The 25,934-nt window shown below is 32.2% G+C and overlaps 1 protein-coding gene across 1 annotated transcript in view; it reads right to left on the bottom strand.

Annotated features, from left to right (window-relative positions):
* Positions 1 to 25,934, bottom strand: part of LOC118188727 (retroviral integration site protein Fli-1 homolog) — a 339,942-nt gene that overhangs the window by 97,763 nt on the left and 216,245 nt on the right. Inside the window, exon 5 of the mRNA XM_085813083.1 lies at positions 18,732 to 18,782. Coding sequence (XP_085669209.1) covers positions 18,732 to 18,782 — 51 coding nt within the window. The remainder of the gene's footprint in view (positions 1 to 18,731; positions 18,783 to 25,934) is intronic.

Below are 25,934 nucleotides of genomic sequence, written 5' to 3' on the forward strand. Positions count from 1 at the left end.
TTTTGAATACTAAGCATGCCAAAATAAGGATCAGTTTCTGATTTAAAATATTTTATACGTTAATTAAGTTGCAAATATTATAGCCTTATCTTACACTGCATCATTTTTGGCCCAAGACACAAATTAAAATGCTCGAATGGTGATAATTACCGCACGTTTTGCTGTTAAAAGTCTTCCTGGCTCGGCAAATAGATCCACTACATGTTTTATTGACACAGGGTAGTGAACGTCGTGTTTTTTGTTCACGGTGGGGTTTCCGCATCGTCCGTAGGGCAGTCAATGGAACTGCAAACACTGTGCGTTAATGACTCAGTAAATAACGCTTCGCGGACCGCCCTCCAGCGTCAATATGTCGCATTACGCGACCCCCTCATTCTTGATGGTAGGGGGATAGGGCCCCTTGCGAGATACCTTGTTGCATTCGGTTATTTTTTATATTAATGTTCGTGAAGGCAAATGTTCAGTCGACTATATAATTGCGCCTATGATTGAGCAGCAAGAAGTACTATAAAGCGGGAATTATCAGAGAATAATTTAAAATTTAAAAAAGTAAACTGAATCTATATTTTACATACATATCAACCCCATTATATGTTTATCTTACGACAAAAAAAGGCAAATCGAATACGGATTTATTTAATATGACTTTATTATAGAAACTATGATATGCATATAAAAATTTTGTGCTGTGAGCAAATGTCAGCTACATATTATGTATTCAGTGTAGTATAATAAATGGCATTATTTTTGAGTAAAAGAAGCAGTTTCATTCAGAGTACCAGACAGATCACAGAATCTTCTACAGAAATAGTAGCAGTAATTAAAGTAGAATCTAATTAAAAGACGTTTTGATTTATGGTTAACACATTCTTAAGCTTTTACTTCAAGCACAACTAAAATAAGGACCTTTTTACTGATCAACTTTTAGCATGTTTTGCACTTGGAAAGTTGAAAGAATTTGATACCTTTTAATGTAGTTTCTCTTCAAAACGCTGTTGTTCTTCCTTTACCCAATTTTTCTAATTCGCTTTCAATTTAAGATGAAAGAAATATATCTCAATTCATATGTTTCATAAAATGCATATGTGCCCTATTGATTTTGCTGCTGAACAATTAAAAATGCATCAAAATGTGGCCATCTTGGCTGTTTGAAAGATATATTATTTTAGTTAGATAGGGTTAAATTTTGACTTATAGAACTTGATCTCAATATACCACCACGAAGGGATTCTAATCTTCAGAATATGAATGGTCTTACGCTCTTTGATATGAAAATGCCTACGATGTGTACATATGTACTTCTTCTTTCTCTATATATATACATATCGATTAGAGATTTTCGATATACAGATATACATATATATAAGTCAAAAATCTTGAAGTCAATTAATAAATCAATCTCTAAATCAAATTAAAATTCGAAAAATCTCTAAATCTCCTAATGAAAATGTAAAATCTACATATAAAGTTAAATTATTATGGATCTGCGACAATTTTAGTTAAGAAATACGAAGTTAAGATTTTAAAGTAAGAAAGTGACCAATATTAAGAATATTATGTTAGTATATTTTATTATCCCAATGCATTCAAAACTAGAAACTGCTCTCAAATGAATATTTTTCTTCTTGTTTTTATTTAATAAAATAACACATCATAGACCTGATATTTTAGCGTTAAATGCAGAATATTGTCTAAGTGTCTTTTAGTAGCCTTTTCAGTTCAAGGAACTGTTCTACAGAAACTGTCAAATGGTTTTGGATTTTAGAAATTATTTTTAAATTTAACATCATCCCATACTTATTCCTGATACATTCAAAATAAAAATAACTGTCATGGGATATTATCAAACTTTTAAGTAAACAAATTCGTGAATATTTTGGCTCTAAATTTTAAACGAAATTGTTGTCAGCCATAAGTATGAATTTCAAAATTCAAAACATGCAGGCATATAAGAAGAATCTTAATCCTTTTTTTTAAATATTTTATTGGTTTTTTTTTATATTTTATTTGGTAGGAAAACTGTACCTCAACAGTTAAGTTGTCAACCTACAGGAAAATGGGTACTTACAATATTAATTCCATCGACCGTGAAACTGTCGCCAAGCAGCGAGATTTGGCACCAGTTACAATTAAGCATGACATAACAACTCACTCATAACATCTGCGTTTTCGTGCGATTAAACCTCAATTGATTATCTACAAGTAATGTTATGTTTTTATTAACAAGGATGAAAATTAACTGTTATTGTTGTATTTTTTTCCTTGAATTTGGAAAAATAGTGATTAAATTTGGGACGTGCATTTTATGGAATAGAAAGCAGTGGATTATTTTCAGATATGGGATCCTGCCATCAAAAGATGTGTATTAATTAATGAACACGATTTGGTCAGCTGAATAAGACTGACAAAATAGCAATCGATTAGAAACTGTAGGGAAGTTGTTCTCTTGCATTCTAAACAGAGCTTTCGGAAAAATCAAAGTGCTAATAAAATAGTAGAAATCGATGAAAACATTAATACGGAACGCAAAAAACGCACGAGTCCAATACTGATTTTTATTAAATAAAGAGCTGTTAGTTCCTTCACAATTTCACAGAAACGACTGGTGGGATATCCGTCGACTTTCATGGTTCGATGGTATCCAACTTTCACGGTCGACGGGGGCAATACATAAGTACAGGAGAATGGGCATACACATTACGAAAAAATAAATAAATAAATAAATAAATAAAATATCATCAAAAAGTTTTTAGATAAATGTAATCTAGCTACAATAGGATAATTATCAATTAGCGATACAATACCCAGAACCAAAATTTAACGTTTTTGTCTAAAATAAAATGTAACAAAGAAGTGACGTAATCAGCATGAATCGCATCATAATAAATACTTTAACGTATAAATTTCTTGAGAGACAAGTATTGAACAAAAATTAATGACTCATTCTTATGCAGAAAAGTAGATAGGAATTGAAAAAGCATGTCTCCGCCCATTTCTACGTGCTTTTTGAGCAATACGGAGTAAGTAATTATGGTCCATTTGACAGAGGTTAATTGGAATCAAAACTAGGAAGAAGATAGTAGTTAGTAAAATATACTGATGCACTTTGTATTTTATACGGCAATTTGCTGACACCCCCTGTTCATCGGAAGAGACCAAGGTGGACGTTCACCAGCCTAATAGCGTGTCTCAAAGGTGCTTTTAAAAAGATGCCTTCTCTTCCTCCTCCAACTTCCAACCTACCCCCATAACATCCAAGGTACACAACGGAAGGGGGGGCTCGGTTAGGCCCGGGGCGATGCGCCACGCTTACTCTCTCACTCCCTTTCGCTCTTTCTCTCTCCCTCGCCCGCTCGGCGAGATCGTCCCTTTTGTGCGAGATGCGAGACTCAAGATGATCAATGGTTTGCTCGCGCGGTGACACCTTCACTATAAAGTGTGAGGTCGGCTTGGAGATGTTGGTGGGTTGCCGGCCTCGTGATAGATGGTGTTGCGGTTCATAAATTTGAGTCTGCTGTTGTGTGTTACGAACCGATAGCTGTTGGTTAGTGGTACATTAGAGCTCAGGAAATGTGTCATATCGAGAAAATTTGTAATCTAGCAGAAGCCGTTTGATCAAATGAGTCGGTTCTCATGCTTGGAATTTGCTCCTAGACGTTCTCTTACGAGTACTTAATAAGAGTACTTGGAGAAACATCTTAAACTACATCGAGCCATCTCCGACTGAGTCATAAATGATGTATTCTCTTAGAGTCCCTCACATGATTGGTTCAAGCACTTAGATTACATAAAGTCATTTTTAAATGAATCGATCTGAAAGTACAGAAGAATCTTCGTCGTGTTTAAGTCAATATTAAAAGTGGCTAGACGATCTGTATCTTTTTTAAAATAAAGTTCACCCTAAAATACGCCTTTTTTAAAAGCATAAGATACAATGTTAATTAAAAATATTGTTATTAGAGTATTAAACTGAATTTAATTAAATTTTAAATGTGACAAATTTGATACTCATTTAATACTAGTACTGTTATTATTAATTTATTGAAATACGCATGTTATTGATAAAGTTAAAACTTTGTATCAGAATACCAGTGCTAAATGTGAATTTAGTTTTAATCCACAATCAGATAGCTAGTGTTAAAAGGAAGCTTTTAATTAGACAAGTATATTGAGTTGACCATAATTAACATGAGCTAAACATTTGCATAAAGTTAAGACGTGAGAATTTCACGCTGGCTTCTAATTGTCAGTGGTAAAGGGTAAGGAATAAGACATAACCTGTATAACGTAAAAATTTATAATTACAAGCAAGAGACATCTTAATTCTCTGTAGAACTTCCGGTGGCTTTTCAGAAGCTTATTATTAATAATAAATAATTAATAATATTAAATAATATCAGCTTATTAAATTATTAGAATCCGTGTTACATTTCAATCATCAAAAATAAGAAAAAGCTTTCACGAAAACGCTATTTCATTGCAGTAGATAAAATTTTCTGGTTGACTGTATGTCTGAAAAAATTGTTCTTTGTTGTGATTTTTAAGAATTTATTTTGTGAAGCTTAAACATTCGTTTACAAAACTTAATTTAAAACCTGGTAACTTATGAGGAGATTTGCCTAACATTTCCTCTTCATACGGGAATTACCCTGTTAAGATAATGTGAATTTTAGTGAATGATAATCATATTTCCCAAGTAAATGTTTATGGTTTTATATCAAGAGAAAATCTGTTATCACTCCATAAGATAAAATTCAGCAGCTTTTCACTTACATGAGCTCATGTTTTTTAAATAAAATGTTATATCATTTCCCTTCTTTTAAGCAATCAAAAGGCCTCTATACGGACTATGACATAACATTTGTACAATTGTAACCATTTTTAGTCCAACTATTTGCAGTCAATGAGTTCCAAAGTCAGAAATCACTATCACCTACAATGCGAAAGTTCTAATAGCCATATGTACTTTATTAATGCTGTATGTCGAGATATGCATTAACGGGGATATAGTAACTTCTCAGTTCCTGACAACTGGCTAATGTTTAGCAGAATAATATTCTTCTCATGTCAAAGTATCTTGTCAGTTTAAAAATGACTTCTGCACTTATTCCTGATTGTTTGGTAGAAACAAATTTGATTCGCTGCACTTGACCTGTATAAATCTTTTCGCCTATAGCTGTACTACCAGGGACAAGTTTTCAAATCGCTGCACTCTATTCGTACTCCAGTAAGTGCCAAATGTTCCTTTCTTTCTTCAAGTTAGCCTTTCTGAATCACTGTTTTGCGTCTCTTTGCCTGACTAAGCTGTAGGTTTTCTCCGATGTTGCAAACAAATTAAAATTTCATCACCTGTGACACTTCTGCGCTTAAGTCTCATGTTAAAATCATGCAATGATTCTAAATAGAGGGAAGTTCGCTTTCGAGCTCGTACCCTCGTCAGTTCACGGAGCACTATTTGATAGCATTTGTATTTGAAATCCAAGACAGGAATATTTTAAATGATATTTACTCTGAACGTTAAACCTGGATATATAATCATGGGACTGCATTCAGCAATATCCCCTGATCGCTAATCAAACTATGACTTGATATAACCTACTCTTCGATACTGGCACCGCCAAACAAAGAAATAGAACCATTTTCGTACTGTGCATTGGCTCATTTTGCCATCCCTTTGAGCATCACAAATTTCCTTGTGTATTTCACTAACATTATGCACACAATGCTGAAGAAACGGATAGCCGCCCAACCGGTATAGTGGTTAGAGTTGCTGACTGTCGTGTCTAAGGGCCTGGGTTCGAATCCCGGAGAAGACATGGATGTTTGTAAATGCATAGTGTCACTCTAAATATGCGGTGAGCCAAAGTTTGGTTTGGTGGAAGCGGAGAGGGGTTGGGAGACCATTGGACCCATCCCCCCAGGGTGCTCTCCATCGAAATTGGGGACGGAACTGAGCCAAATCGCTCTGTCATCTCTTAGGTGCTCAAGGCTGTTGCCAATGACAGGCGTAATCTAGCGCTCCTTGCCACGAGGAATTTCGTGGGATTAGCCTGAATACGTCAGAAAAGTGAGCATAAGCCACAACAGAAACAGCTTACGCAGATTTACATTTCAGATCAGAAATATAAGGATTCAAATAAAATTTATAAAAAAGGGCCCGGTTTTATTTACCTGTTGTCATGAAAGTTTTATTTCATGCTTTCAAATACTCCGATCAGAAATTTAGTATCAGAGTACATCTTTCTGTAATAGTTCAGTTCATTGACTTCAGACGAATTTGCTCATATTGCAACCTTACGAGAATACACAAACAAGTAAAATTCTAGCTAAAACGAGCTTTTTATAAAATACAAGCTCATGTTATTTCAGCACCATACTATAAAAATAGAGTTAATAAGTTTTACGTTTCAATTAATGCTAAATAAAGTTTGAGAAAATAAAAACCATTTTGCAACTATTTCTGTATGTACTCACAATAGAGCTTAAATTAAACTGAAAATTATTCAAAGCCTGCACATCAGATATAGGAGCTTAATAAGCTCATGCATTCCAAGATCTGTTCATGGCTAAAGTGCTGGCTGAAAGTTGTTCTGCGGGTTTGTCGCATATATAATACAGATAGCATGTTTCTTAAACCAGAAAGATTTTACTTGCTTTGCGTCCTTAATAAGCCAACCACTGAAACATTTTAGAAGATTTTTCAGTATTTCCATTCCTCTAAATGACAATGGAAGTTTAATAATGCACGAAATGCAGTTTACAAACTTTTTTCCAGTTATTTAATTTTTAGTTTAAAAATGCAGTTTCATTGTTCTATTGTTTTAAATTCTGTGTAGCGATTGTGTACAAACACATGAACGTTAACGAATGTGTAAAAGCATATACACAGTCTGTATGTGTTTGGATATTTCAGCTCATTTCCCATGACTTTAATTCGACGGTCTCTCTAAAAGTGAAAGATAAAAAGACTCTTTCCTCTGGAGAAGAACGATAAAAAATTATAATCGATATTATCGAATTACGATATTACTTTAATTTATGACAGCAACCCATATCTTTCAAATACAAATTCACGGAATGTTCAGGAAACGAAAAACCCTGTCACTGAAGACAAATTTCCCCAATAATTTCCATTCCCTTATTATCATCACAAATGAGTTCTACTTTAACTTCGGAGAGGAAATCACAGGAGACCTCCGATCTTCCAAACAATATTAATGACGGCACAGGACGCCAAATACAACAAATAAAGATTTATTTTAATTTTTTTCTCTTCGCTGCCTTCTCCCGGGCCATCCGTTTGATAGGCCCTAGGGAACTTTAGGGGAGAAAAGGGGATACGGGATTGCTCTCTTTTATCCGTTTTTTCCCTATTCCTGGAGTGCGACATCTCTCGGTTCCTCTCGGCACTTCCGCTTCCTACTCTCATCATGGAGATCTGTTACATGGTTCCTGATTGGTTGATTCGGTTCCACCAATCCCTACGCTTCGACGGTGAACAACTTACAAGCTTGTGTTCTTAAGGCCTTCGATCATCTCATCCGGGATATTCTTATTAATGTTCACCGTCTTTGACCTAAGTTAGCGCAACTTTAGACATGAATGTAAATAGATATTGATGCTTGTTTTCTTTGCCTATCGTGCAGTTTAACTGTTTGGGGCCCAAATTTTGAAAAATATAAATACTAAATCACCTGTTGCCAGAACGGTAGAATAACTAGCGCTGTATCATTTGTTAAGCTTTTCTTTTTTATTATTATTATGCTTTATAAAGATCACAGAAATTTCTGTTCATTATCGCATTTCGAACGGTTAGTTCGCTATATAAATATTGACTATTAATTTATGACATTATTGTCGAATATTTTGAATTGCCTTTATTTATACTCCTTATGTTTTCTGTTGTCTTTATGTTCCTCGTGTTTTCAATTGTTTTTCAATTGATTTAATTTATCTGTTGGCATTATGGCAGGAGAATCTGCTGGCTTAGCCTTGCGCCGGTGCTCGAATCCTGAAGAGGGAGTGGGGGTTCGTAAGTGTATAGTGTCTTTGCATCATGGGGACAGTTAAAAAATATTCAGCCGAAAGTCCTCTCTATAAGTTGATGCTAGGCCGAATTGGAGTGGAAGATCTTTTATCCGTCCCCCAAGGATTTCTCTATCAACACTGGGACAGAGCTGAGCAGTCTCACATTGTCACTTATAGAGTGCTCAAGGCCTAATTGTAGGCCAAAGACAAGCGCTACCCCTTGCCTATTGACCACGATAAAATTCATGGGCCTGATGTGAATGAGGGTCAGATCAAGGGGATCAGTAACAAAAGCAGCATATAATATTCACACGAGAATTTACAGTTTCAGGATAAATGAAATAAGGTTTCTCTTTTTTAATTGAAGATTAGATCATTTTTCTATTAATATAATATAAAGCACCTTTCTGAACCTTTTATTCTTAACTTTTCAGAATTTTTTTAAATAGAAAATAAATTGTTTACAATTATTAGTCTATGTAGAGTATGCAGTAAAATTTATACATCACAAAAACGAAGAAAGGAAGAGTTACTTTTATTTAGGTTAGAGAATTTGGTCATAGTATAAAAATACTTCTAAACTGCACTCTGAAAATTTATTTATGATCCATTTCTTTCCAATTCATCTTCAGAAGACAAGTTAATAGCAAATAATTATATTGCGTCTCTCAACTGGCATGGTGATAACCAGATGCTGATATGTTGGTAAACATATAACAGAAAGGCCTTTTAAGCATGAATATTCGTGGAAGTTCTTGACTGCAGTATCTTTGCAGAACAGTTGTTCTTGATATCTATCGGCAGGAGATTTGGAAAGACGGTTATGCAGGAAAAGGAATGTGAAAATTTTGGCCCTCATTCCCTGAACATTCTGATCAAAACCGGGCAGAAAGGGGATAAAATCTATTGATATTACTGGTGTTAAAATCTATAACCAATGACAGCTACAACTACACTCATCCATAATTATTCATGCTCCTAATATATTGTACCAGTATTGTTTCTTCCTTAATAAGATAATCGATATATGAATAAGATATTATCTTGGTAGGAGAAAATTGGAACTTTTGTTAAAATGTGTTTTTTCAAGATCATTAACTCTCCTGGGTGATAAACCCTGAAGTAGGTAACAGAAGTAAGTGGTTTGATAACAGATGATGAGTAAAAAGTCCTGTATCATTCTTAATACTTTTAACATAATGGCTTAAACATCTTTTAGTTTTTTAAACGCAATTTTTTGACACAAGCTTTGTAGAGAAGGTCTAAATTACGTTTACATACGTTAATAAATATTTTTGTAGTGACCTTTACATTTCTTAAGAGTATGTTTGAAGAAATTCTTGTAGGAAACCAATATAAAAATATCATAAGTATAATCTATTTCAGTTTTCGAATTGAACTTTCACACTCATATTTATGGGCTTGCACAGATACAATCCTTTTTATTTATCTCATAAATAAATGATTTCGTAAATGTAGTAAATGGTGCAGTAAGACATTTAAATAACAGGATTGTATTTTTAAGAATAATTTACAAGTAAGTTATATCGATGCATATTACTCGAAATATGATCTGTCTGCATTAATGAAAGCAATGATTCTGTGAACTAATGAAAGAAAAGACTTATAGAGATCTGCTTCTGGTATTGCTGTAAAAAAGGACGTTGCAGTTCTTTGCCGTTTTTGATGTTAAATGAAAAAATATTCTTTCGAGAGGAATTTTTAATTCTCGAAAGCGGTAATACTCACAAATGATCAAAATAAAGTGGGAAGTTGAGTGCACACATTTGTTTAATGTTAGAATTGCAGCAAGCGACCAGTATAAATTGGATTTCCGTGCAGTACAACGCGTTTGGAAAGAAGATTTTCAACTGAATGGACACAAGCATCAAAGCAAAAGTTCTATGCTTTATTCTTAACGCTAAAAATAATAATAAAGTAAGTTCCTAATACTTCTTCAAAATATAGCATAGTTCCGAACTGTCAGCTTTACAGGGCTTTAAAATACACAGTCCCATTATTTAAGCATCATGCACCATAGATAATTTTGACAAGATATAATTAAATAAGCAATTCACAATTGACGTGCTTCCTTTAGATCAATAAATACTTAATATATTTAACATCTAAATATATGAAGTTAGAATTATCTTTATTATGCTCTCTTGGACGGATGTATTTTCAGACTAGCCTATCAACTATTCTTTTATTAAGTTTTAATGAGGTATAATTTAGAGTGTTCAAGCAAAATATTGCACGTTAAAATTCTTTAATGCCGACTTGTTTTTTTTTATCATTCTGTAAGGCTTACCGCGCCCCTTCTTCTATTTTTTTAGCTTTTCAAATTTTAAAGAGATAAATTTTCTATAAGACATATTTATATATAATAGAATATTTTTCCTTCAAAATCTGATTTTGTGTTAATTCGGGTTTCAAACGAAAACTCACCCGTCATACTTAGGTAAAGAATGAACAGATTTAGATTAAGAATTATAAATAAAAATCCTTTGTAAAGAAATAATTTTATTTAGTTTAATAAATTCTTTCTTAATTTTTTTTCCTTCTCATTTATGACCAACTTTTCTCAAATATCATGAGGTATTCTGAATGCTTCAAAATGAATGTTTTTCCATGCCTGTCAAATATGAGATGTTCTGTAAATGGAGGAAGCATTATTTTTCATTATTGGATTATAAACCAATTAAATATCTAGACTTAAACGAAACACTTTTTTAACTGCTGGATTAGACTTTCTTGTAATCATCATGTAAACAATTTGCAAATGCCAAAAGTGGATTTTAAAGTCTTAATCCATTGATAAATATGTTTCTTTCGTAAATATGTTCTTGACTTTCAAGGCTTAAAATCTATAAATATTAGAGTTACTGTCACGTACTCTATAAATCTTAGAGTTACTGTTACGTATAGTGTGTTAATCTGTAAATGGTAAATTAAACTTTCAAATTAGTAAATTGAAATATCAAAGTGTATTTTGTATAAATCATAATATAAACGTTTCTTTATAAACAATCTTTAGAAAAATAAAATTTGGTCTAAAAATAGTTGTATCCGAAAATATAAAATTATTATGACCCTTTATATGTAAGTTGCAAATTAGAATATATATTTTTAATTTCTCTTATTGCAATGAGATACATTCCACAAGAGAAGAAGAGGAAGAATGACGTTGTTCTTTACATTAGCTATACATACGTTAAGTGATCTCTGAGGTCATCTGCATTGTTTGTTTACATAAGCTATACATAAGTCACGTGATCTCCGAAGTCATCGAATTGTATCTCATTACATTAGGTCAAGTTAGTTTTGGGAAACCTCAAAAACTGTATGTTAATGTATCAGATGTGAAACTAATTTAGTTAAAATGCCATGCTTGGTTTCTTTAATACGAAAAAATGTTGCGTATTTTCATAAACTTTTCTTTATTCTTAAATTAGGCGCTTAAAAGGAAATAGGAAATTATTATTCTCATCAGCCTGAGCAGAAGATAAAGGTTCTCATTCTCAATAGAAGACAAAGATTCCTGTTATTAAATTTTATGCTGCCTAGATGGAAGTATAAAAGATATTTCAGGATATCTCCATCGGTACTGCACATGTTTTGCAAATCTTATATGTAGAGTATTAAGTGTATTAAAACAAATCAGAATTATTTTGTTTTGATTATTACGATATCAAAAACCTAATTTATTTATAAATCCAAAACAGCAAATATGTAATAAATTAGATTTATAAAAGAAGGATTTCATTTGCACAAGACGCATTATCATAAATTTCAGCTCCAAATTTATCACAGATTACATTTAGAAATTTCATTACATTAAGAACTTAATGCTGCTTCCTTATTCCATAATCAGCAGAAGGAAACAAACAAAAATGAATGCTATTGCTACTGCTCTCATTTGGCAAAGGCCTTTTCCTCTAGAAATCTCATTTTAACTTCCCCCTTAATCTGTTTGTAGTGGCGCAAATTGTTCGCCGTCACCTGAGTTACGCAGACAATGGTAAGCAAACCGAATTTGTTGCCGGAGTATCACATGCACCTGCGGCTTTTTCGAACAGAAAATACCCTTCTCCGCTCTAACCCGATCGATTTTGACTTTCATAGCTTGTTCAGCATGGCTGTGACTAGAGAACTCCAAAGAATTCATTCTCACAAACGTGATTTAAAATTGGTGTTTCGTGATGAAGTTTTCTATTAAGTTGTGCATTGCATAATATCACAAATATGTACCTTAGACTTCTCAAATGTTATACTTCAAAGTGGTAGACCTGTAGCTTGTTTTACGTGGTTATTAATGAAGAAAAAGTCCGGTTTAAATCTACCTTCACTTAAGTAGGTGCTTGGAATCAGATAGCGAATGCAAGAATTACATTACAGAAGATTAAAGATTGTACTTGGTTAATTAAAAATCTTGGTGGCTCAATAATTCTCAGTTATAATTAAAAGGTTAAAGGTTTTGAATAAATATCAAAGCATCTTATTTTTATAAGAGCAATAACTGATGTTCGAAATGCGCTATGCATATAAATTTGAAATTTAAAAAGCTTTAATACTGAACTTATGAAACCTTGAGTTTAGAATAAAACACTTCATTATTATTGTTTTGTATTATTTATTATTATTAAACTAAAGCACTTTATTATTATTCTATTAACTCTGAATTTAATCAATATTAGCCTTAAAACATCTAGAGCATATTTCATTTCCTTCATTAGCTCTTACAAATTTCTGAATAGGTTGGTTGAATGGTATTCTTTTGTAGAGACATTAGGTAATTTTTGGAAGCAGAAGAAACGAAAAATTAACAATTAAATTCCGCCTTCGCCGGGAATCGGACCACGGACCTCTGAAATACAGGCTTACTGTGCTGACCACTACACCACGAAGGCACGCTAGGAAAGCGGGAGAAATACCTTATATATTCCCTTTTTTAAAGGACGACTGGGGTTTTTAGGAGACCGAATCGACAAATCCTGGGTGTGGAGAGTCATCATCCACAACCCTTTTTAGTTCGGGCGCCACTGTAGAGACATTAGGGTATTTTTAAAGCTGTAAAGATGAAAAATTAACAACGCCTTCGGCGGGAATCGAACCACGGACCTTTGAAATACCGACTCAGTGTGCTGACCCCTACACCACGATGACACGCTAGGAAAGCGGGAGAAATACCTTAAACTTTAAGGAGAAGTTTCACATTATGGAATAGAACGTATCTACGCAATCTGTCCAGTAAGGTTTTACATTCCACATGTAGAAAATGTACTGAGGACATCCCTATGTTTCGCTGCTATAAAAGGATTGAAACAAATTGCAATACGTCAAGGGCATAATCTTTAAAAAACATTATGTGGCCTGCACATGCCATCCCACCAATCCAATGCTTTAGAAACGAGATTTGAGTGAAATGTTACTTGCGGTTAATGGTTTGTAAAAAAAATCTAATTTATTGTTCCATAATAATATGTTCAAAATAAATGCTTTGAAATGAATACCATAATTTAATTTTTCTTCTTTGTTACCGCTATAGAATCAAGAAATCTTAATTCGTTTTTATCTGCACGTATACCCTTGCGTTATTTAGGTATAACTAAACAATCCCCGTTAGTTTTTTGGAATTACGACTGAATAGTGCATACCATGCTTTCTGATATCATCGAATTTGCTGTTTACTCATGTGCATATCATGTCTAAAAATAAGAGAAACAGCCTTAATATACCCTGCTTTATTTTGGAATGAACTCTTATAGTAATTCTATATTTTTTCAGAAAATCTGTTAAGAGTTCTAAGCATCACTTTGTCATATATGATCAAAATCTTGTTGGTATTGTTATGTGCAGTTTGTGATTATATCATAACATATTTTTTTACAATAACTTCTTCAGAGCTTCCAGAAACGTATCATTTCAGGTTTACCAACTTAAGCCAAAATCTAGTATGCTGTTCTCATTGATATAAAAGTCTTAAATACTAAACCTAAAAGATGTTAGATTATATTTTAATACTTTTTTACATTAAAAACTGTTACGGGCTTCAAGTAAAGTGCCATTTCCTTTAACATTGTCCATTAAAAGCTGATAAGGACTTCAAGTGTAAAGTGCCACTTTTGGTTGTCCAAGTTTCTTCAGAATCTAACCAACTCTTTATGTGAATGAAAAATGCCTAAATATGGAAAATTGAAACTTTTGGAAGTTTGGCATAAGAATTATCGTGGATTAAAAAAATCGTCACACTCATACACTCAGTCAGATACACACAAATATATCATAATAAAAACAGAGAGCACTGTGTTGTGGGGACCTTAATTCCTGCTTACGCACTGAAAACTTGCGATCAAATTTTTGGACCGAAAACAGTACCTTCCTTACGTATATATATATATATATATATATATATATATATACGAAAACAGTACCTTCCTTACGTATATATATATATATATATATACATATAGGTTGGCTGGAGATAAAAGATTTGGTTACTTTGTTAAGACTTTTAGACACTTTACAACACAAAACGTAAAAACTCAATTCGCGTTTACATATAGATTCTGTTTACAGATCTTTGAAGATAACAGCTGGATATGTCAACAACTTACAGCACAATACAACAGATACACTGTGTTACAAACAGAGTTAAAATTTTGAATAAACTTTTGCGTCTTGTCTTGCAAAGTTTTAGAAATACCTTCAATTAGTACTTTCAAAAGCTTCTTATATCCTTTCTGCAATAACATAATCGACAGTTATATTTATAGATTCGCAGGATTGTCACTGATATACTCTAATTTTAATATTATCGAGCCATTCACTACTCTGCCTAAATAGATACGTTTGCCTGCTTACTGCTCATCAGATAAACTATAAAATCGTAAAAAATCAAAACTTTAGCAAGAAGTTTCCCAGAAAGTTCATGAATTAAACGGTTTTCATTTATTTGGCAAGACCAAATTTAAAATTATGGATAAGTTGTTTAAATTCATTAGATTACTCACATTAAAGGCATGATTACCTCCTATCCTTAAATTGAAAGTACTTTCTTTTTTATTAACATTTAGGACTATTAGTTTTTTTCTGAAGCAGGAATAGCGAAAATCATTTATGCTTTCCTCAGATTCCACATATTCCCATGGTAGTGGTACATGTTTTCAGTCACATCAGTAAAACTACAAATGGAAAAGGCAAACATTTCCTATATCCTCCTTTAAAGGGTGACGTGGGAGAGGGGAGTGGAAACGGACCAAACTCGGATAATGACAAATTATCGTTTAGCATACTTTAAGTCGGGCATCAATGTAGAAGTGAAAACGAATTAGACTTTTTCCCGAGAAAGAAAAAAAATCACTAGGCTTTCACTGGGATTCGAACCATGGATCTCATGACTGCTGTTTGAACGGGCTACCAATTACACCATTACAGCACTTAGTGGGGAAGGCGAGAATGCTTTACAACCATATAAGGTATTTCTCCTGCCTTCTAAGTATGCCTTCATAGTGCAGTGGTCAGCACGCTCGGCGCGTATTCGAGAGGCTTGTGGTTCAAGTGCCAAATAACCGCTTTTTTAGCATGCCTTCGTAGTGTAGTGGTCATCCCACTCGGCGCGCATTCGAGAGGGCGCGTATTCGAGACGGCCGTTTATCCACTGGGTAACAATTATGGGTAAAATTTCTGTTAGTATACTTTCAATTTTATTACTATATTCTTTACAGTATTTTGATACATGTGGATGATTCTATTTACAGCATATAGACAAGACAATATATAGAATGGAGAGGGGGAGATTAATGGTCTATTAATAATGAAAAGGGAAATGCAGAGAAAATGGTTGAGAACTACTGGTTTAAGAAATGCATTACATGCCCATAATGAAAAATCTATAAGCAATTTAACAAAACTAAATTATGCCTATTTTGCATTTTCTTGTTAATTAGTGATTCTGCCCTAAATGTGATTATTTAATTATGGAATATATGGAACAGTCATAGTGTTAATATTAAATTTAATTTTATTTAAAATACATATAGGCATTAAAATACATTTTTTGTATTTAATTACTTTTATTAGCCTAAAATATTTGAAGGTTAGAAAAGGCTTAACCACTCCATCGCTCATAGATTACTCAACACAAACAACAGTCAGAAGACTTAAACCTTTCATCTAGAAGAACTTGGTGCGAAAACTCTGATATTCAAGATGGTTAGGTGATTCGGACAAGTCACCTTTAATATATTCCACAAAAAAAATATCGTTCTCACAGTTTCCAAAAAATTCGGGAATATAACAAAAATCTGCTGTAAAAGAACTTTAGATTGAATTCCATTTTACCATTCTTTTAGGAAAAGGTGAAATGTTAACTGATAGCCTTGAGAAGCGCAAAGGATTCTAATATAGTATTAATTATTTTATGCGAATACAGGGAAGAATATTCTGTTCCTATTGAACTTTCCTTTCCTCTGTCTTTCTAATATCATGAAGTTTCTGCTTGCGATAAAAATCCTATCTGTGGCAAATTTATTTAAGATATTATTTATAAAGATCTTATGCGTCGTCGAAATACCTTACTGACGTCCATTTACGATGCATATTATCTTTCATCTATTTTTGATATGGTAAACGTGCGTTACTCAATAAGCCTAAATTTATCACTTAAAGAGTAGTAATTTTATTTATATTTTTCACCGTATTTTGCAATAAATGTTATTTTGTATTATAAGTCTTATAAATGAAATACGTTTCGAATCCCCATAACACAATGATTGAAAATTTTTAATCTACTCCTTTTGCTCACTTTCCTCAGCACCCAAAATATTATCTGATGGTTATGATTAAATTTTGCAGTAGCATATAGATTCATCTTTATATGTATATAGATACATTTACAAGCGCAAAAGGCCTATTAGTCTTGAAATGAGATTTTGCGACGAATCACTATAAAAGTGTTATTTCACTTTTCATTCGAGTCTGTTGCCGTCAGAACATTTTCATTCGAGTCTGTTGCCGTCAGTCTGTCGTCGTCAAAATCTACGATTTTATCTTTAAGCTGAATCTCTCTGTTGTGGATTAACAAACTAAGCTATCTGAAAGCAATAGATCCAGTTCTTACGAAAATTTAATCTTTACTTTTGAATCGGATTAGTTTAAATAATAAAGCGCATTTAATTTATGATCTATCTACTTATAAATATTCATTATTTTCATAGAATGATGTTATACATTTTTTATTATTTATTTCATATTTTGTAAATTTTTGATGAATTTCTGATAAACAAACTCAACAATTTGGAAGCAAGTAGTGGCAACACTGTACATAATAAAAGAATATTATCTCTACTGAGACTGTCCGTCGGAAATTATCAAGATAAGTTGTTTTTAAATAATTGGGATTTGCTCTTCAATTTAATTTTATGTGACGTCATTGCGAAGAGCGTGATATTTAATAAATAAAGTTAACACATAAAACGTTAATATTAAAATTTAAAAAAAAAGTTTTGTAAGTCATCTTGCTAGAAAAAGTGCACATGGAAATGATAAACTGAGAAAGAAGAAAAAAATAGAAAATTTATTATGCCAATACTTAACACTGCATCGAGAATTATAAACATATGCTATTATGCTGCTTTTAAAATTGTTTTAATTTTGTTGTTGAATTGTATATGGCGTAAGCACAAAGAAATCGATACTTAATAATAAAGCTAAAAAGACAAAAAAGGGGTTAGGAGGAATAAGTGCAACAGCAGAAGTTCACCTGCAAAATGTTTTACAAACCCCTTTGGCGATCGTCTAATCTAAAACCTTTTATTACCCCCCCCCCCAAATCATCAGTTTGAATTTTTAATTTTTTTATTTATACCATTTTGCTTTCAAAATGTAAGTTCAGAAGCAAATACCACAGCGTTTAAAATGAAAGCTATTTTTTTTATTTAATTTAAATTTTATTCAATAGCATATATCTGTTCTTATGAACTGGCAACTGTAGCTATTCTATTCCGTAAAGGAAAAAAACTGAATATACGTATATGTAATATTAGACTACTTTAATTTTTTTATGCTTTTGAAACTTTTAATAGTAATCTCTTCTTCGTGATTTTAAATAGTAATTTGAAGATCGCAAGATTTTTCTTCAATCTTTGACTTCAAACCCCCCCTCCCCCACTCTAAATGCTCTAATTTGACTTTTGATTAGTCGGGTTAACTGTTGCTGATCAAAAGAGTATGTATTCGTTTCTTCATTATGTAGCGTCTGAAAAACTTATAGACCCTCTCAGTTCCCTTCGAGTTTCTTTTGAAATATATGTCTATCTAATTTCCTTAGTCTAAATATTGTTTTCAAATATAAAATATTGAGTTTAAACTTGATATTTTCTAAAATATGCAGATTTTAATGTTTTTATGAAAATTTGTATTGTCTAATATACCTTAATCTGAACAGCATTTGAGATGAGATCTTAAGTACTCAAAGCATTCTACATAAACAAAATCAAAGTTTGGAAGTTACCTAAAGATGAATTATTTAAGTATTAAATAATAAATTTAACCCACGTGGGTGGCTGCATTCCATCTACTCACTTAACTTCTGAAAAAAAAAATATTTTCCTTTATAACCGCCAAATTGCATTGGCATAAACTGCAATTCAGTCTTCAAGTTTAAAAGTAAAAGTTAAATATGTGTATTCATAAAGTGTTACCTTGTGCTTGGGTTGGTGAGGGAGACCCCCAGGCACCTTTGTATGCTGGCTCTGTGGAGGAAAAAAATTAAAAATTAATATGCAAAAGGAACAAATCTGTAAATAAAGTAATTATGCGTAAGATATCCATAGTATAAAAATGATCTCACAAACTTAAAGGTAAATCATTTTTAATCTTCCATAAAAACCTTCATATAGAAATTACAAAGCCTATTCAGATCAGTTTTATATTGAGTTTGCATTATTTTCGCAGAAAATAAATATCTCTACAAAATATAGTCGTAAAATCAAAATTAGAAAAAGGAAAAATTGATGATACGTTCAATGGCTATATAGTATGGTGGTCATAAAAAAACTTCACCGGTATATGAATCCCCATCGGCTTATCCGATCAACCATTCGAAACGAAATTTCAGATATTATTATTTGAAGGTATCCCGCTCCAGACTGAGAGTGATTTTATAGAATAGAGTTCTAAAAGTTATAGATACAGTGAAAGAATTTCAAAATTTTTGAATGACAACACCCACTTTTTTCCTCAGCTCAAATTGAGTGCCACACTGAAATACCATAAATAGCGTTGGCGCGATACACGTATGAAGAAAAATACAAGGTTAAAACATTTGCAAAGAAGAGCATTTTGTATGATGACTCTGTATATTCTAAACTAAGAAATTATGCCAATTTTCGTAACATATTTTGATTTCCAATTTTTGAGACATTATTAATTTTAAATTCTCTTTAATATGGGTGAAAAAGCAATCTGAGTGAGAGATTTACAGTGTTGAATTTTTCTGTCATTTCATTGAACACTAGTTTTGAGTAAGGTACATTTTCTTATTACTGTATTTACTACTAGTAACGCTTTAGTTGAGCAATTTGTCAATTATGAATTATGTCAAGGTTTGTTATACGAATATCATGTTTGCAGCATTCAGCGTTATCGACAAATTCACACAATCGCAAATAATGCAGAATACAAGATGTCCCTAAAATACATATAATACTTATATGTTATTACAGATAATATGGGTACTATCATGTACTATAATTTAGACAATAATTTTAAAGCCAAAAAATAATAAAATTCGCAGAGTAGTTAATTAGTTGCATGGTAAACTGTAAGTTTTCACAAACATTTCACGGTCTGGTACTTACCTTAACAATAATTTTGCAAAAATATCTAAACTTAGCATTATACAATAATTCTGCACCTGATAATTTCTATATTCTCCCGTGAAAAAATATGTATTTTGCATGCAGCAATAGCATAAATGATTCATAACTAATTATTATATTATAGAAAGTATTTAAGTTTATCATCAAGCTTATCAAAAAATAACATTTTAGTAGTGTTGTCATGCCTACACAGGAGATCAAGTTTTCCATTTAAGTAGTTTCCATTCAAATACTTAGTGGTAAATTGTATTACTGCGCACACAAAGATTTTTTACATCAGTGTAGTGTTTTCTGCCTTAGAAAAAGTTTTTAAAATTAAAAAAATGGTCGTACAATCATTCGGCGCCTCACCAGTCTTTAAATTAACTAAGCATAGGTCTAAAAATTATAACAGAAATTAGAGACATGAGGAATAAATACACAGAAAAGAAACTCGTTGATGCTAATTTCATAAGTTCTATTGTCATAAGTTCCGGATATTCATTTCAGAAAATTCCAATCTTTTTATATGGAAGTTTTCCATCAAAAGGAGACTTAGAAAGAAGGAACCGAATAAGGAATACCTTATTCATAAACTCCTTCTGGTCCTGCAGTTTTAAATGACATAATAAATAAAATTGTATTTCACATAAATTAAACAAATGAGTCATTCATACTTTTGGGTTAGCAAGAGGGTAATTTCGGTTTGCACAAAGTGATAGTGTTATGTTCGTTTTGTCATTCTTCTTTCAATAATTTTTTTTTTTTTTTTCCTTTGAGATTTGGCAACTGACACTTTAGGTTGCTACAGAAACGGATTTCGAGTAGTATATTTGTACGCAATTCTTAGTCTATGGTCCGTTTTAACATGGAGTGCAAAAATAAATATTTTCAACGTATTTTACTTTTTTATTTTCGTAGAGGCAAGAATGCAGCTGAGGTGCCTCGCAGACGGTATAGTGGCTAGGGGAGCCTACTGGAGAACCAAAGCACCCAGGCTCGAATCCCGGAGAAGGCATAGATATTTGTAAATGTATAATGTCCGTGCAGCATGGAGAAATTATAAATATTCGGCAAGCCAAAAGTCCTATCGAGAAGTGGGAAGAAGGTTGGGAGACCCGTTCCCCCAGGGTGCTCTCCATCAAAATTGAGGGCGAAACTCAGCGATGTCGAACGGTCACCTGTATGGTGCTCAAGGCGCTTGCCAACGACAGGCGCAATCTTGCACTCCTTGCCACGATGAATTTCGTGGCTTGTTCTGTTACGCTCAGACAAGTGACATAAGTCACAACGACAAGCAGCTGAGGCTTAGAAAGAGATATGTGAAGATTATCGTATTGATTGTATAACAGAATGTATGCATTAGAACTGGGCTAAAAACTTTCATTCTGCATATTTTTCACTTGAAATTGACCAACGTTCTAGCCGACTTTCTGAAGTTGATGGTGAAAAAATTAAAGCCATAATTAAATCCAGTTATCACATAACTGTGTGAGAGATTAAAAAAGTGCTGAATGTATCACACACAACAATTGAAAATCACATGATATGTCTTGGACTTGTTAATAAGCGTAGCTTTTGAGTTCCGCATGAGTTGAAAGAAATTCACTTAACACAACGAATCAATATTTGCGATACGCAATTCAATGAGTTTTGTAAAGGAATTTTCACTGGTGATGAAAATTAGTCTACTATAGCATAAATCGAAAATGATCATGGTCCAAGCATGATGAATCAGTACAAATCACATCGAAAGCTAAATTGCACCAGAAAACGATTGTGCTGCCAATTTGGTGAGATTACAAAAGTGTTGTGTATTTTGAGCTGCTTCCAAGCAACCAAACGATCAACTCAAATGTTTATTGGCAAAAATTTATATTAAATTGGAGGAAGCTACCACAGTGAAAAGGCCAGAGTTGGAAGATCGCAAAGGAATCGTGTTCCACCACAACAATGGGAGACTTCCTACATCTTTAGCAACACGTACGAAGGAGCTTGGCTGTGAAATGGTGCAGTATTCGTCATATAGCTCCAATCTTGCACAAACAAATTACCATTTATTTTGAAATTAAAAAAACTTCTTAAGTAGTAAATATTACAGTAACAACGATGACCTCAAATCGCACTTAATTGAGCTTTTTACTGATAAAGAGAAGAAGTTTTATGAGAGCGGAATTAAGAAGTTATCATAAAGATTGCAAAAGGTCATCGAATGGAATGGAAAATATTTTGACTGCTTAAAGTGCATTTTAACTGAGTTTTATTTCACACAAAAAACCGAAATTACTTTCTTTGCCAACTCGATAATTCATTAATAAAATCTTTTAACAGATCGTATATTTTATTGCACTTTACATTATCTGACACTTCATAATGTATTCAATTTATATTTTTCTAGTTTATGTATTCTAGTTCTTATAATAAATTATATTTTTAAACATCAAAATTTAACTCTTATATACGTTTTATATAACCAATAAATCTGAAGTTCAAAAATTTAAACTTCAGTAAAAGCAAGAAATTCAAATGCTTAGATGAAAATTCGAAAACAGGTTTTAATCTCGCTTATTGACGTTTATGAAAAATATTTAGTACACCTCTGGTAAGTCATAGAAAATTGCAATTCTGAAGTTCGTTGCTGTCGGAAAAATAACTTATACTTCTTCATGCAACACTACGGCCCATTATTCAAGAAAAGCCTGCACGATGCCGAACAAACATTAATTGTGAGTCAGTGGCAACAGCAAATAACGGAGAAAATAGCAAGCACAATTGCCTACGAATAAGAGAATTTTTACACGAATTCGTCAAGGATGAAAAGGAAGTGAACAAATATGGTTCGAAAGCATGGTTTTCGAAAATATTGCAGTTCCTTTTTCTAGAGTTTTATTGAGAATTTCCTGAAAGCTCAATCTTACGGTTGCCACCTAAGAACTCATATTAAAGACGGGGAGAAGAAACGTCGATTTTCCCCCTTCTTCTTCACTTAATATACATAGAAATGAAAGTTCTAAGATAGAGTCTTTACTTTTATCGACATATTTTTGCAGTTAAACGTTTTGATATCACAAGCTACGCATGGTATTCAGCAATTTAAAAGACTTTGAATGCTACCATGCATTTACCGTAAACTTCTTTTTCAAAATTTATGCAGCGAATAGATTTAAAAACTATTAATCCACCTAATCGATATATTGAAAGAATTCACAATGCAAAAATGTAATGCTCTTTCTATAAAAGTTTTTCCAATTAAAATCATGTCTAATATTTAGTGCAAATAAATCTCCAGTAGAGGGGTATAACACCCGCGTACCTGGGCTACAAGGCCCTACCCCATATCAAAAAATAAATCTATCTTAATTATATTGCAATTAACTAGGTAAGAAGTTACAACAAGTTGGAAGAAACATGATTAATGGATTAATATATATATAGTGCAGTCTGATACATTTCCTTCACAGAACATGCATATTTTTGACTTAGAAATGTCTAAACTAGAAGTGTAATAATTATTTAGCACACGTAAATTTAAAAACAAAATGTGGCAATCTTCTAGATATAAGAGAAAATTTTTTCATAATAAGTACCAGGATTATTAGGCTTAGAATTATTATTAGGCTATTAAGTTTAAAATTTAGTCTATAACTTTAAATTTATTCTTTTACACAATTAGAAGAATCTAAAATACTTTTGAATTAATAAAATACATTTGTATATTTCATATGGTTTAATAATTACCTGCAATTTACAGAAATTTCATTCAATTCGCATCTTTCTTATTTATTATTCTTTTAACATTTTCTCACTATTTTTATAATTATTTTAATCTTTTTTGTATTTTCATACATTTCTTCATTTGTTATTTTATTTATTTTTAGAGCACCCTAAAAGAATTAACTGTCAAATAAATATCTGATAATTTTTTTAAGCCATTCGGTACGAAAATGAAACTGAATACTGATGAATATTTTTTACCTTTCTGAAATTTCGTATGGTTTCAGAATAATAGAGAATATATTTTCACTCCAAATTTAGACTTTCTGCTCCATTTTACACTAAATTAAAGATAAATGTGCACAGTTCCCTCGAAATATGGCCAGTGGTAAATCAGCAATGAAAGTGCATTAATATTGAATCACAAACCTCTACATCTAATTAAACAGCTAGTAACTGACAGCTATAGTTACTAATTTCTAGGCTTAAACGGAAGATTTTTCAATATAAGTTTTTTAGTTCCTGATCAACAAGTAACTGCAGAATACGTATCTCCTTGCAGTTCTAGTGTTTCTTCCAAGGCAAATTTTCAAATTATGTTTTTCATATACGCAAATAAGATTTCAGAATTTCTTTTTAAACTGGAAATATCTATCAGTATCCTGTAAAATCGCCGCAAAAAAACCAAAATTTGCTATATATATTTGCGATTATCGCTCATTAGTCGTTAAATCTTCGAGGATTACTTCTAATTTTTTACTTGTCAGATTTCTTCTTAGCTCTTAAAATATAAACTACCCTTCGACTGAAGAATAATTTAAAGATCTATACCTGATATTTTATTGCCTAAGTATTTCTATTGCTTAAATACTACTTCTGTCACTCATATTTCAGACGCCTCACTACGCAGTAAAAGCAATGAATGCGAGGTTTTTCTTACTATTGTTAGACTTCATGAGCAGTTCTGTGATCTGTTACCCTAAAACAGGAACTTCAGGATTTAAATCGTAACCCGATTTGACTCGTAACCGTAGGAACAACAGCTGAGGAAGAAAGATGACTCGCTTGAGTTTTTCCCTTCTTCAATTCCGTTTAGCATGTTTCGATTCTGCCCTATACCAAAACTGCACAGTAGAACGCTGAATTAGACAATAGAACCTAAGTAAAGATCAAATTAAAATGGATTAATTACTTACAATTAATTACTTAATTACTGGAATTTCAGTTCTAAGTAATTAAGCTTGAAACATAGCTTGTTTGATCTAATTCAGCTTTCAAATGCACGCGAAAAAATCTGATAAAACGAGCAAATGAAGACTGACTTCAACTACAGCCTCAAACGGAGTGAGCAAATAAATGCTGTGCAGTCATGACGACATAAATTACGATCGCAAACGGTGGGAGCAGGGAACGGCCTTGAAGTGCTTATTTTATAGTAACAGACTATAATAGCGTTGCTTGCACAGATGTTTGGGTACCTTTAGCCGTAGTTTAGAAGCGGCAATCAGCATAGTCCTTTTTTTGCGGTATAATTCCCATGAATATTTATGACAATTGCGATACCGATGTTAAACTTATAGCTACCTTTCTCCAACATACAAACAGTTTTTAGTATATTATTTATTTTTTATTCATGTATTTCATTATTTATAGTAGCAATTTCATTTTTATTCATTATTTATAGTGGCAATAATTATTTACCATTTTTGCATAAATTTTTCCCGGGTCCTTTCTCCCTCCAAAGAAGGGTAATTTTTCCAGGTTCTCCTCGTTCCTCTCCAAAGAAAGGTGTACCGATACTTTTTTAGTTTTAAAGAACAGAAAAGCGTTCCAACATTTATTTTAGAATTTTATTGTAAAAGATGTGTTGCAACATAATTTAAAAATAAATTACATACGTGATTTTAAAAATCATTTTTAAATTAAATTTTTGTAAAATTACTTAAAATTATAGCAAATACCCTCATTGTGTAATTTACTGCTACTGTTTAATAGCATTTTACTGTTTTATAATACTACTGTTTAATATTTTAACATTTTACTTATTTTGTTTTTAATTTACTGCTACTCGTTTAATATTTTTACTCTAAATAATTTTTCATGCATTCCTTTAAATATATTATGCATGATTGTGCATGGAATCTTAGATTTTTCCCATAAAACTTTACATTTAATAAACATTTTAAATAAATTAATAAGATTTAATATTTTGTTGTCATGCATAATGAGGAAACGAAATAATAAATTAAATAGTATTAAGTATTCTTTCAAAAAAAAAAAAAAAAAAAAAAAAAAAAAGAAGAAGAAGAAAAGAAAAATAAATACACATGC

The sequence above is a fragment of the Stegodyphus dumicola genome, chromosome 3 (genome assembly GCF_044657685.1).
Source record: "Stegodyphus dumicola isolate Sdum_Otavi_A_Nest chromosome 3, ASM4465768v1".
In the NCBI taxonomy this organism is placed as follows: Eukaryota; Metazoa; Arthropoda; class Arachnida; order Araneae; family Eresidae; genus Stegodyphus; species Stegodyphus dumicola.